This window comes from Plasmodium brasilianum, chromosome 13 (genome assembly GCF_023973825.1).
Source record: "Plasmodium brasilianum strain Bolivian I chromosome 13, whole genome shotgun sequence".
NCBI lineage: Eukaryota > Apicomplexa > Aconoidasida > Haemosporida > Plasmodiidae > Plasmodium > Plasmodium brasilianum.
Genome location: NC_090126.1, coordinates 1,617,183 through 1,629,484, shown reverse-complemented (window position 1 = coordinate 1,629,484; position 12,302 = coordinate 1,617,183). Strand labels below are relative to the sequence as shown.

At 27.2% G+C, this 12,302-nt stretch overlaps 3 protein-coding genes across 3 annotated transcripts; 1 reads left to right on the top strand and 2 right to left on the bottom strand.

The window, feature by feature from the left end:
- Nucleotides 1–3,248: 3,248 nt before the first annotated feature.
- On the top strand, nt 3,249–6,605 carry MKS88_005011 (surface protein P113; the record flags this gene model as incomplete). Its single annotated transcript, XM_067218232.1, has 2 exons — nt 3,249–3,364; nt 3,572–6,605. 2 exons carry the CDS (start codon nt 3,249–3,251, stop codon nt 6,603–6,605), a joined length of 3,150 nt encoding a protein of 1,049 aa, XP_067071387.1.
- A 513-nt stretch (nt 6,606–7,118) lies between these two features.
- Nucleotides 7,119–8,667, bottom strand: MKS88_005010 (dynein light chain; the record flags this gene model as incomplete). The annotated part of the gene is made up of 3 exons (XM_067218231.1): nt 7,119–7,208; nt 7,545–7,823; nt 8,242–8,667. The coding sequence occupies 3 exons, from the start codon at nt 8,665–8,667 to the stop codon at nt 7,119–7,121; spliced, it is 795 nt and encodes a 264-aa protein (XP_067071386.1).
- Nucleotides 8,668–9,415: 748 nt separating this feature from the next.
- MKS88_005009 (mannose-1-phosphate guanyltransferase) lies at nt 9,416–11,199 on the bottom strand (the record flags this gene model as incomplete). The annotated part of the gene is made up of 2 exons (XM_067218230.1): nt 9,416–10,252; nt 10,801–11,199. The coding sequence occupies 2 exons, from the start codon at nt 11,197–11,199 to the stop codon at nt 9,416–9,418; spliced, it is 1,236 nt and encodes a 411-aa protein (XP_067071385.1).
- Between the last annotated feature and the right edge of the window lie 1,103 nt (nt 11,200–12,302).

Here is a 12,302-nt window from a genome sequence, read left to right as displayed (position 1 = left end):
TACATATGTTTACACATACACATAAATATACGGGTATAGAAGATGTTCGTTTAATTACGTAAGCGGCAATATAGGGACGATGCACTTAAGCCATTTGAAATAGTATCGTTGTTTCATCGAAGCATTTAACATAAACCCTTCATAAACTTTTTAAAATATAAAATAAATTTCAGTATACCTCCGTTTTTACTTTTATGTTTTCCTGTTGCATCGTGAAATTTTTTTTTTTTTTATTTTAACATTTTGCCATTATGTAGTTATGTTATTATATCGTTATGTTATTATATCGTTATGTTATTATATCGTTATGTTATTATATCGTTATGTTATTATATCGTTATGTTATTATATCGTTATGTTATTATGTCTTTATGTTATTATGTCGTTACGTTATTACGTAGTTGCACCATTTTGTCCTCTATTTTTTTAAATGGATAAATTATTTTAAAATTATTTTATTTTTCTATTGTTTCATTTTTTTTTAACTTAACAGTTTTATTGAAAAGCGTACTTTTTTCCTACTTTTGGCAAATACTGGGAGAGCTTTCCATCCGTTAAGGAAAAGTTTTAGTAGTTCTGCCCTCACACGGTTATGTCAAATGCATATATAAGCATATGTATATGCATATGCGGGTTAATATTCGAAAACATGTATACACATAAGGCGAAACCTGTCAAGTACGATCTCCTTCAGTTATTTATACAATTAAATTTAAAAAAGATGAAAGAAATTTTTTTTTTTTTTTAGATTATATTGCTACAGTTGCAACGTTTTACACAAAAGGGAATACACACAAAAAAAAAAAAAAAAAAAAAAAAAAAAAAAAAAAAAAAAAAAAAAAAAAAAAAAAAAAAAAATAGAAGAAAAAAAGAAAATAGAAGAAAAAAAGAAAATAGAAGAAAAAAAGAAAATAGAAGAAAATAGAAGAATATAGACGAAAATAGAAGAAAAATGCTTTCCCTTTTTCGAGTACAAACAAAAATATTTTTTCCTAATTTTGACACTTATATATATAGATCTATCTGCATGCTAGAAAATCATAAAAAAAGCGAGTTTGACACTCCACGCAAAAAAAAAAAAAAAAAAAAAAAAAAAATCAAAAAAAAAGACTATATAATAAAGTATATGTTAAAACTGCATGTGAACATAATATATATGCAAAATTAATAAAAAAAAAAAAAAAAGATAAAACTATACTCCTTAACTTATACCATTAAAAAATCATTTTTTTTTTTTTTTGCTTTTTTTTAAATTCTGTATATTCTTGTTCTCCCAATATATGTAAAAAAAGAATAAACCTCTAACTCGTATGTACATTTTTAAGAGGCATGGTGAATGGAGTATAATGGCCTAGGTACGGAACGAAAATGTAACGTACACTTACAAGTGTTCAATTGTTTTTTTTGTTTCTTAAAATTTCATTGTAAAATGTATAATATATAAGTATGTGCATAAGTATGTAAGTGTACTTACTGTATTAATACATATGTGCAATTTTTTTTTTTTTAATGAAAAAACTTCTAATTGGTATGGGTCACAAAAAAGGGTTTATTATATGATCCCAAGATTTGGACTCTTAAGCGATAAAAATTGAAAATATTAAAAATAAATAATTCTGTTCGTGCCCTTCTTATGTGGTTAAATTTTAATTTATTCAAGATCTTAAAATTAAAATTTGTGTAAAAAAAAAAAAAATTAACACAAAAAAATTTATATTTTTTGCAAATAATAATAATATTTATGGGATAATAGTGCTATGCACTATTATATTATATATATATTATAATATATTGCATTATATTACATTATATACTTTTTTTTTTTTTTACTTTGTTTCTTCTTGTTTAATATATACATGCAAGGTTCAAGGTTTGCATGCGCTTTTAGAATTATTATACTGAGATTAGGAGTAAAATAATTTTTTTTTTTTTTTTTTTTTTTTTTTTTTTGGTTTTATTTCTCCATTTTTGTTCTTTAATTTTCTTCATGTTTGTTCTTTAATTTTCTTCATTTTTGTTCTTTAATTTTCTTCATTTTTGTTCTTTTTTTTTCACCATATCTTCTTTTATTTTTTCTTCATCATTTTTTCATCATTTTTTCATCCTTCCATTTCCTTTCTTTTTTTCTACTCTGTTACAGCTATAAAATATAATATTAGCATAATTTGTGCAATTGTGTCAAAAATTACAACGTGTTATTCATAGTACGTGTTATTGTATAATCGTAAGAATTAATAGATGATGTATTGTAATAAAGAAGCATGCGTGTTTATATAATATATACATACATGTATATATATTTTATTTTATGTATATAATCACTAAATGCCCTTATAGTAAAAGTACACTCATGTATACGTAATATATATTGATATATATTGATATAGGAATTTTTATATATGTATAATATTGTAATTCACCAACATTAGTCAAAGCTTTTTGATTATATTACATTACTTTTACACTTTTAATTTATTATATTACTCATTCGCGCTAATAGTAGTGTTACGTTAAGTTCGATTTGCTTTACCCAAACGAGTACGTATAACGCATTTAAGTCCGTAAAAGTGCGTATTTGTACGTATATTTATTTACGTACACTTATACGCATATTTAAGTGTACGTGTACTCAGTTGTAAATAAATAAATAAATAAATATATATATATATATATATATATATTAGGTATATATGTACATTTGTACTCATGTGCTTATATGTATATATACATTTACACGAATGCATGTATATATATACAGTTTGATGCTTCAATTTTATGTTTTTAGTTGTATTATAAAGTTAAAAAGTATAGAAGCATTTCTGTTTTTTGCCACTGGTTTTTTGTAAAAGCCCGTTAGTATACCGTTGCACCTTTTATTATATACATTTTGATTTATTAGAACAAGGTTATACAATAGCCTTTTTTTATACCTTAAAAAAAAAAAAAAAAAAAAAAAAGAATTCTTCAAATTATGGAAGTTTTCGTTGCATAAAGTTTTAATAGTAGCTTTTATTCTTTACGCTTTATTTTTTATTTTTTTAATTTTTGATTTTTCTTCCTTAATTTTTCTCATTTAGAGTTTTTCTTATTTCGTCTTTAAACTTTTACGTTATTCTTCGATTCTCGTTTCGCTTCGTTGTACAGCCGTGATATAAATTCCTGAGCAGTTTGAATTTTCTCATCTACAGTTTAATACCTTATACATATGTATATATATACAGAAATTGTTTATATACTTTAATAGTAAAATGAAAATAAATTTTTTTAGTATTTTTATTTTAATATTGCAAAGTTTTCTTGTGTGCTTGACAAGGTGTTATGTACATAGTGATGTTTTAAAGTTTGGGGAGGAAAACTCGTTGAAGTAAGGAAATAACACAGTTCAATATGCATTAGTATTAGCACAGACGTGTGCAAATGCACATGCACACTTGTATATATGTACACACGTTCGAGTGAAATTAAAAATAATTTTACCTTTTTTTTTTTTTTTGGCACATTTTATTCAGTTTACCCCCCCATTTATTGTTTTATTTATTTATTTATTTTTTTTTTTTTTTCCGTCAACCAGGTGCACACAAGGAAGCCTGTACATACTACACTGTGAAGTGCAGTGCATAAACAAGAATAACGAAATAATCCATAAAAGGTGCATTGACGAGATAGAAAAGAAGTGCACGAATAATAAGAAGTGCTTGTACATGTTTGATTATGTGCTTAAGAGTAAAACGCAGTCTTTTAGAAACAAAAACAGTATAGAAATAGATGAGTGTGTGCAATCTGATCAAAATGAAGTGAAAACGTCTACAACATGTTTATTAAGTAATTCCTTTTTATTGGAGGATACGTTCATACAATATTTCTTTTTTATAAAGAATAAGAATGAAGAGCCAATAATATGTAAGAATGGGAAATTAAGTATAAAAAGTGCTTTATTGCATTCCCCTTTCTGTCCAACAAAGATGAAAGATGTAACAGAACATATAAAAAAATCTTGTGATAATAACAAAGAGTGTCTAATAGATCCATACGAGTTACAGGTATTTAAGTTGAACGAAAAAGATAATTGCTATATTAACAATTCATATATTTCTTTAAATGTTATTTGTACCAGTGATGAAGGGGTAGAGGTAGAGAATAACCCTAATGGTGGAAAACAAGTGCCTGATAAAGAACAAGGATTGGAAAGTAACGATGTAAATAGTGAAAAGGATGAAGTGGATGAAATAATGAATGGTAGTGAAAACTTAGCAGATCGAATAAAAAAAGCAAAAGCATTGTTATTAGAAAAAATGAATGGTGAGTTAACAAAAAAATCGAGTATATTTAACGAGTTAGGAGAAAAGATATCACTTATATTAAATAAAAAGTATGAAGCAGCAGATATAAAGGATTTATTAGAAGACAGATATAACGAAATGAAAAGGAATGCGGATCATGATTTGTATTATATATATCTTACAGAAACGTTAGAGGCAGAGAAAATTGAAAATATTAATGTAACAGCTTTTCAAGAACAGCTCCTAAACATTTTAAAAGAAGAAATGAATAAACTGGATGTAGTAGAAAAGTCTATAGATAAAATAAGAAAGAAATATACAAATTTATATACAAAGGCAAAAAGTAATAATGTAGTAGATCTCTTTGATGAAAATGAAGATCCTGTGTTAACCTATGATGATTTCCCTCTAGGAAATGAAATGATTTCAGCTGATATATTTTTTAAATATCATCCAGAAGTAAAAGCTATAGATTTTAAGGATAAGAAATATGATAATAAGATAGAAGAGAATAATATATATAATGAATACAAGGATATAGAGGAATTAGAGAAGTTAGATGAATCAAATCGAAAGCAAAGAATTATCAGTATGAGAAACAGTTTAGTTGATAGTCTAAAAGTTATGTATATGGAAAAAAATAATATATTTAATATGCAAGCAAGTTGTATTAAATCTTATTGTTTTAAAAAACCTTTAAACATAAAAAATTTGAGCATTTTATTAAAACATAATTATCATAAAATGAAAGATAGTAAAGAGAATGAACAAAATCAAGATGCCCTAACGACCTTGGTGGATTACCTCGACAAAATAGCACAGTTAAATAATGAACCATGGACCAACAACAAAAGAATAACTCAGAAACTTCAGGTTATTATGAATTCAGGATATGAACAGGTATTCGAAAAGGAAAAATATATCCAAGAAAAAACTTCAAAATATAATGCTTTGTATGAAAAGGCAAAGAGCTTTAACCTAGATAGATTGTTCAGTGAAAGTGATAACGCTTTGAAGAGGGCATCCATGATTTCAAGCCCGAATGAAAACGAAGATGAGGTGTTCGGTAACCAGGCCTCTTCCTTCTTCAGTATTTTTAAGGGAAGGGGGGGCAATGAGACCAGTGGTAGTGGAGCTAGCAGTGCTGATACAGGCGCTGGTGAAGGTATGGGTGATGATGGAGCTGTCAATGATAATGACGGGAAAAAGAGCGAAGAAGTAAATGAGGGAAGCCCTATATATACAGATGATCAGCAAGCAAAAGACTCTGATATAGAGGGTGTAGTTCCAAAGGTTGATGAAGAAGAGGAAGAGGAGCATATTACCGATATTATACCAGAAAACAAAGGAGTTGGTGAAAACAAAAGCAATATTACGGATAAACTGGACGAGGAAAATATTCAAATAAATGAACAGGGACTAAATGATGCGGGTGAAGTGGAAGGAGAGGTGCAAGCAGGTGTGTCAGCGGAAGTACCAACTGGCGTACCAGCAGAGATACCAGAAAACATACCAGCAGAGATACCAGCAGAGATACCAGAAAACATACCAGCAGAGATACCAGCAGAGATACCAGCAGAGATACCAACAGAGATACCAACAGAGATACCAGCAGAGATACCAGCAGAGATACCAGCAGAGATACCAGCAGAGATACCAGCAGAGATACCAGCAGAGATACCAGCAGAGATACCAGCAGAGATACCAGCAGAGATACCAGCAGAGATACCAACAGAGATACCAGCAGAGATACCAGCAGAGATACCAGCAGACGCTGCGGAAGGAGGGGTAACGGAGGAACAGTCTAATGAAGGGGATGAATCTGTAAAGGAGAAAAAAACTGAAGAACAAGGCAACGTTGAATGGGAAGAAGATGAGGAAGAATTATACCTAGGTGACGTATTACCCGAAACGGATGTACCAAGCACAGATGAAAATAAAGAAGAAGAAGAAGAAGAAAGTAAAGAAATGACAAAAAGCAATAAAGATGAAAGTTCAACTGACGAAGTAGTAGTTATCAATGACCAAGGAACAACTACTGGTGAATTAAAGGAACAAAAAGAAAATAAAAAAGAAGGAGAAGGTGGTAGTGCAGTCGAAGGAGCGGACACTGAAAACATGGAAGGTACAGTTTCAGGTGATGATAACTCTGATGAAGATGATGATGATGAATCACCTGAAGGTACTACGGAGAATGGAGGTTCTGAAGAAAAAATAGCGAAACAGGATATGGGTGGAAAAGATAACGGAAGTTCATTTTTTATATATCTAAGTAATGGTTTCTTAATTATTGTAGCTGCCTTATTTTTAGAATTATTATTTTAATTTTCATGTAATAAATTGCTGTTTGATGGGCATATGTATGAATACGTATGTAAGTGCGTCTGTATTTATGTTTGTACATACTTATGTGCGTATGTATTCATGTATATATAAATATAATTATAAACGTTTTAATCTTTTTAGGTAATTTTAATTTTTGTAAATGTATAAATATTTCGTTTTTATGTTACATAGCATTCTTCGTCAATTCTTGATTTCTACTGCGCGCTTTTCATTTTTCCCCTTTTTTTTAACTCAATTTAAGTTTTCATTCTTTTAATTCTTCAGCTTTTCAATTTTTCATTTTACATTTTTTTTTTTTTTTTTTTTTTTTTTTATGTGTACACTAACATTAAATGTTTTATTCTTATAGTATTTCAACTGTTTAAACTACTTAAACATTGTTATATATTTTGAAAAAAAAAAAAAAAAGGCGTAGATGAAGCGTTTAGAAGAAGAAAATACATAAAGGAGGCAATACTGTTTGCTTTTTTTTTTTTTTTTTTTTTTACCTACTCATAATTGCAATATTCTTGTGAAATCGTCCTTTTTTCTTTGATTATTTTTTTTCAGCTTATCTATTTTGTTTTGGTATATTATATTCACCTACGCAAAAAGAATAACGGGAAACGAAAGGGAATAAAACGAAATGAAGCGAAATGAAACGAAATGAAACGAAATGAAACGAAATGAAACGAAATGAAACGAAATGAAACGAAATGAAACGAAATGAAACGAAATGAAACGAGATGAAACGAAATGAACCGAAATGAAACGAAATAAAACGAAATGAAACGAAATAAAATAAAAAAGGCAACATTCATCATGCATATTGTACTTTTGCGTTGAGAGTTATGCAATGCTTTTTTTCCTTTTTTTTTTTTTTTTTCCTTTTTTCTTTTTTTCCTCTTCCATTTTTGCACTGTTGCGCAAAGGCCATACCTTCGATAGCTCCTTTTCTGAGTTTATCTTTTCATTTTCGATCATATCTTCAGTCTTTACTATTTCATTTTTCAAAGAATTAATAGCATCTTTTTTTATTTCTATTTCATTGCGTAGGGCACTTAACGAGCTGTTTTGTTTTATTTGTTTCTTCAGATTTAATTCCAAAGATGATCTGAACATTTTTTTTAACAAAAGTAACAATGAAATGAATAAAGCGTTCAGATATATTTTTTCATTAGAATTTGAAGTAGTTGCGTGTATTCCACTTCCGCGTGTCTTTTTCGCAGAGCAAAATAAAAATTTTTGATATTTGTTAAATATACGCTCAACGTAGCATAGTGTTCATGCGAATTTATGCCCATTTGGTGGGCATATTGTGCACAATTTATTTGTAATTATACTTATTTTTTTTTTTAATACGTTTTTTATTACTGCACTAATTTGTGGTAATGGGTAAGCAACATTATGTTATAATTAAACAACTGTTTCAGAAGGGTCCCTCTTTGAAAGCAAGAAACTGAAACCTGTGCATATGCATAAACAAACCCACGTTTATCATGTATGCTTTACTCACATAGAGGCATAGGATATATTAACGCATGACAGAACAAACATGTAAACACTGAGTAGCAATACATGTTCATTTGGATACCCCACACTTTTAATGGGCGTTTTAAAAATTAAGAAGAAAAACCTGTCTACACAATTCCATAAAAACGTTTAACAATTCATCGAGAAATTCTTTTTTTATGACCAAACTTTTTGTATACATAGCAAATATAATTTCATTTATTTTTCTAAGGCATGTTAATACATCGTCTTCACTAGTTGATCTTGATACGTAAAAAATATATTCCATCTTTTTTTCTTTTATATTTTTCATTGGAAAAATATTGTAAATAGGCTCATTGAAAAAAACATTTTTATTGTCATTTTTATATAACATGTTCGATTTTAAATTCTTTCGAATTTCTTGAATTATTCGTACAATATTTTTATCTTTTATCTTCTTTTCGTCTTTCAAATTTTTACCTTTCTCCTCCTCCTCAGCCTCATTTTCAATAACTATTGGATTATCATATTTTAAATATTTGTTGCATTCAGCTAAGTAGTCTTTCATTTTTACATTAATCGCCAAGTACTGTTTGTACAGATAAATTCGCATAAACGGACGAAGAAATGTACGAAAGATAAAATGCATGCGCATATATATATCCATCCATGCATAAACATATATGCATATATGTATATATATATGTATATGTGTATATTATTTTAGTAATACAAATAAGCATATTCGCATTGAGCTCTTTTTTTTTTTTTTTTTTTTTTTTAATACTTAAAAATGCTTTTGTTTTCATTAGAGGAGTTATAAAAAAACGTTATGCACACAAATGGAAGCTATTAAACATTATCCTTTTATGTAGAGAATTACACATTTATATGCACACATGCATACGTGCAGGCATACATAAGAATATACATGTATACACACAATTAATAGGGGGGATTCAACGGGGGAGAAAAAATAGAAAAAAGAAAAACTAATTAAACAAAGTCTTAGTATTATAAAGCATACACAAAAAAGGCAAAGAAAGAATAGTAATAATATAATTTTAAAAACTTTTCAACTTCACATTGAAGACTATAAATATATAGATATATGGATATATTTATTAATTTATCACTTATTCTTTTTTAATTAATTTATTTATGAATTTATCATTCATTTTTTTATATTTACTTATGCTTACGTAAATATATATATATATATATATTTTTTTTTTTTTTTTTTTTTTTTTTTTTTTTTTTTTTTTTTTTTTAAAACATGCTGTCCAATTTCGCGTTCTTAATTTACCACTTCCTCATCACATGATAATCGCACCTTTCTCATAAATGGAGTTATTAACTTCTTTGTATGGGAGAATAAAAGCATTATTAAGAAAAATTTCGGGTTTTAAAACAACATTTTCCCCTAGTACGCATAAGCCTTCAATACGCGACCAATTTCCTATACTTGATTTTGAACCAATAATAGTATTTTCAATATATGAATATGAGTTAATAATAGAATTACTCATTACACATGCATTTTTTATTCGACATCCTTCTCCTATAACTACATTATCACCTAATACGACATTATCACCTAGTACGCAATTTTTTTTTATTACAGTTTTTGAGGATATTAGAACATTTCCTTCAACCTTTGTAAAATGTAGTATATCGTTAAAAAAATGATCTTTATTTTTAGAAAATTTATTTAATTCTTCTATATTTTCAAAAGTTATAAATAAATTTTTTTTATTGCTATGATTTTGTATATCATTATTTTCTTTTTCATTTATACTATAACATATTAACAAATAATCGCATAAAATTTTTCGCTCTTTCGTTTTTTCTTCTAAATCTTCTAAATACAACGCCTGACCTTTTAAAAAATCTAACGGTTTTCCAATATCTGCCCAGAATTTATTTAATTTGTAAAAATATAACATATTCTCATTTGCTAGTTTGGGAAATATTTCTTTTTCCAAAGAACTATTTCTCATAGGAATATAATTTAAAATATTTTTGTTTAATATGTATATTCCTGCATTTATTAGACTTGACTTAGGCACTAATGGCTTCTCTTCAAATTTTGTAATTCTCTTATCCTCGGTAATTACAACACCAAATGCCCTGGGGTCTTCAACTTCTTTTACCTTGCCAAGAAGGGAAAAAAAAAAAAAAAATAAAACAGAAAAATAGTAACAGCAAAATAATAGCAGCAAAGTTGTAGCAGCAACGTTGTAGCAGCAAAGTAGTAACAGCAAAATAGTAGCAGCAAGATAAAAAAATAAAATTAAAATGTTAGAATATTAAAATATTAAAGTGTTAAAATGTTAATATATTAAAGTGTTAAAATGTTAATATATTAAAGTGTTAAAATGTTAATATATTAAAGTGTTAAAATGTTAATATATTAAAGTGTTAAAATGTTAATATATTAAAGTGTTAAAATGTTAATATATTAAAGTGTTAAAATGTTAATATATTAAAATGTCAAAATGTTAGAATTTTACATGCACAAGCAAGGTGCAAGCGCGTATGTTCAGGTATTTCAATGTGCAATACACAGACATGTGTGTGCAAGGAAAATAGTAACACATTCGTCAATCTCTCTTTTTATAAATAAATATATATATATATATATATATATATATATATTTTTTTTTTTTTTTTTTCCTTAGTGTTATTTTGTTTATTTTACTAAAATTGTTAAAGGAGAATTATTTTCCTTGTGAAAGTTCATCATCTCTAATAATGGAAAGGTACAAATAATGTCTGAATTAAAAACAAAAAAATCATCATATTTGTTTAAAAATTTTTCAGCTAGCTTTATTGGTCCTCCCGTTCCCAATGGTTCATCTTCAATTGAATAAATAATTTTTACATCATATTTTTTTTCTAATTCGTTGACAAAATCTGTTATATTAGTAGGTTTATAAGCAATAGCTAAAATTATTTCTCTTATTCCACATTTTGCTAAATTGAATATTTGGTGTTCTAAAATTGGCTTATTGCAAAAGCTAATTAACGGTTTTGGTGTTGTTAAGGTTAATGGTCTCAAACGTGTGCCATACCCCCCAACTAATATTAACGCGTTCATATTTACGCAAAGAACGAAAATATTACGTGCACACGAACAAATAATAGTCGATGCTAGGCGGTAGAATAGTGTAAAATAAACGCAAAATAAAAGGAGAAAATACGGGGGAAATGAACGCAAAATAAGGGGAAAATGGACACAAAATAAAGAAAAAATATGTGTAATTAATGGAGAAATATACACAAAAAAAAGGCAGCGTAAATACGAAAAAAAAAGCTGCGTAAATACAAAAAAAAAAAAGATAAAATAAATGCAAAATAAATACATAAAAAATACAAAAAAAAAAGGCAAGGTAAATGCAAAATGAATGCGAAACTAATGCTAAACAAACGCAAAATAAAGGCAAAACTTTCGTGCGAAAATAAATTCAAGCTATAGAAAAAATAAAACAAAATGATACTTGTACAATTACATACATATGATTTACCAACTAAAACATAGGTAAAAAACACAAACAATAGCACTTCAAAGTATGAAATATCTCAAAATTATAAAATTAACTCGAAAAAAATTACACTAAAAACGCTTTGATACATATACGTATGTATGCATGTATGTATGTGTACATATATTTGTGCATATATATATATATAATATATATATACAATATATACGTATATTATAAATATGTGTACAAAATACATAAATTCATAACGCACATAAAAAGTAGGAAAACGACAATATTTCAAAATAGATTACTGCGTGTCCAAAATATAATACTATGATGTGAAAAAAAAAGCGGAAAAAATACAGAAAAAATAAAATTAATTTGTTACTACGTGGAGCTTTTAATTAGGCATATAGTTCTTATTTTTATTTCGCGCACTATTCTTTTAATCCTTTTTGTACCTATCATGCTCGCATTTCTGCTTTTCTTAAGGCATGAAACCTTCAATTGTTAAAGTTTTATTTTATTCTATTTTATCCTGTTTTATCTTATTTTATTTTATTTCAATACAAAAATATTTTTTATATTGCAACAAAAAGATGCTTATAATTCAAGAACATGAAATGTGCACATACATTTATATACTTATATGCACATACATTTATATACATATATGCACATACATTTATATGTACTCATATTTATATATATTTAT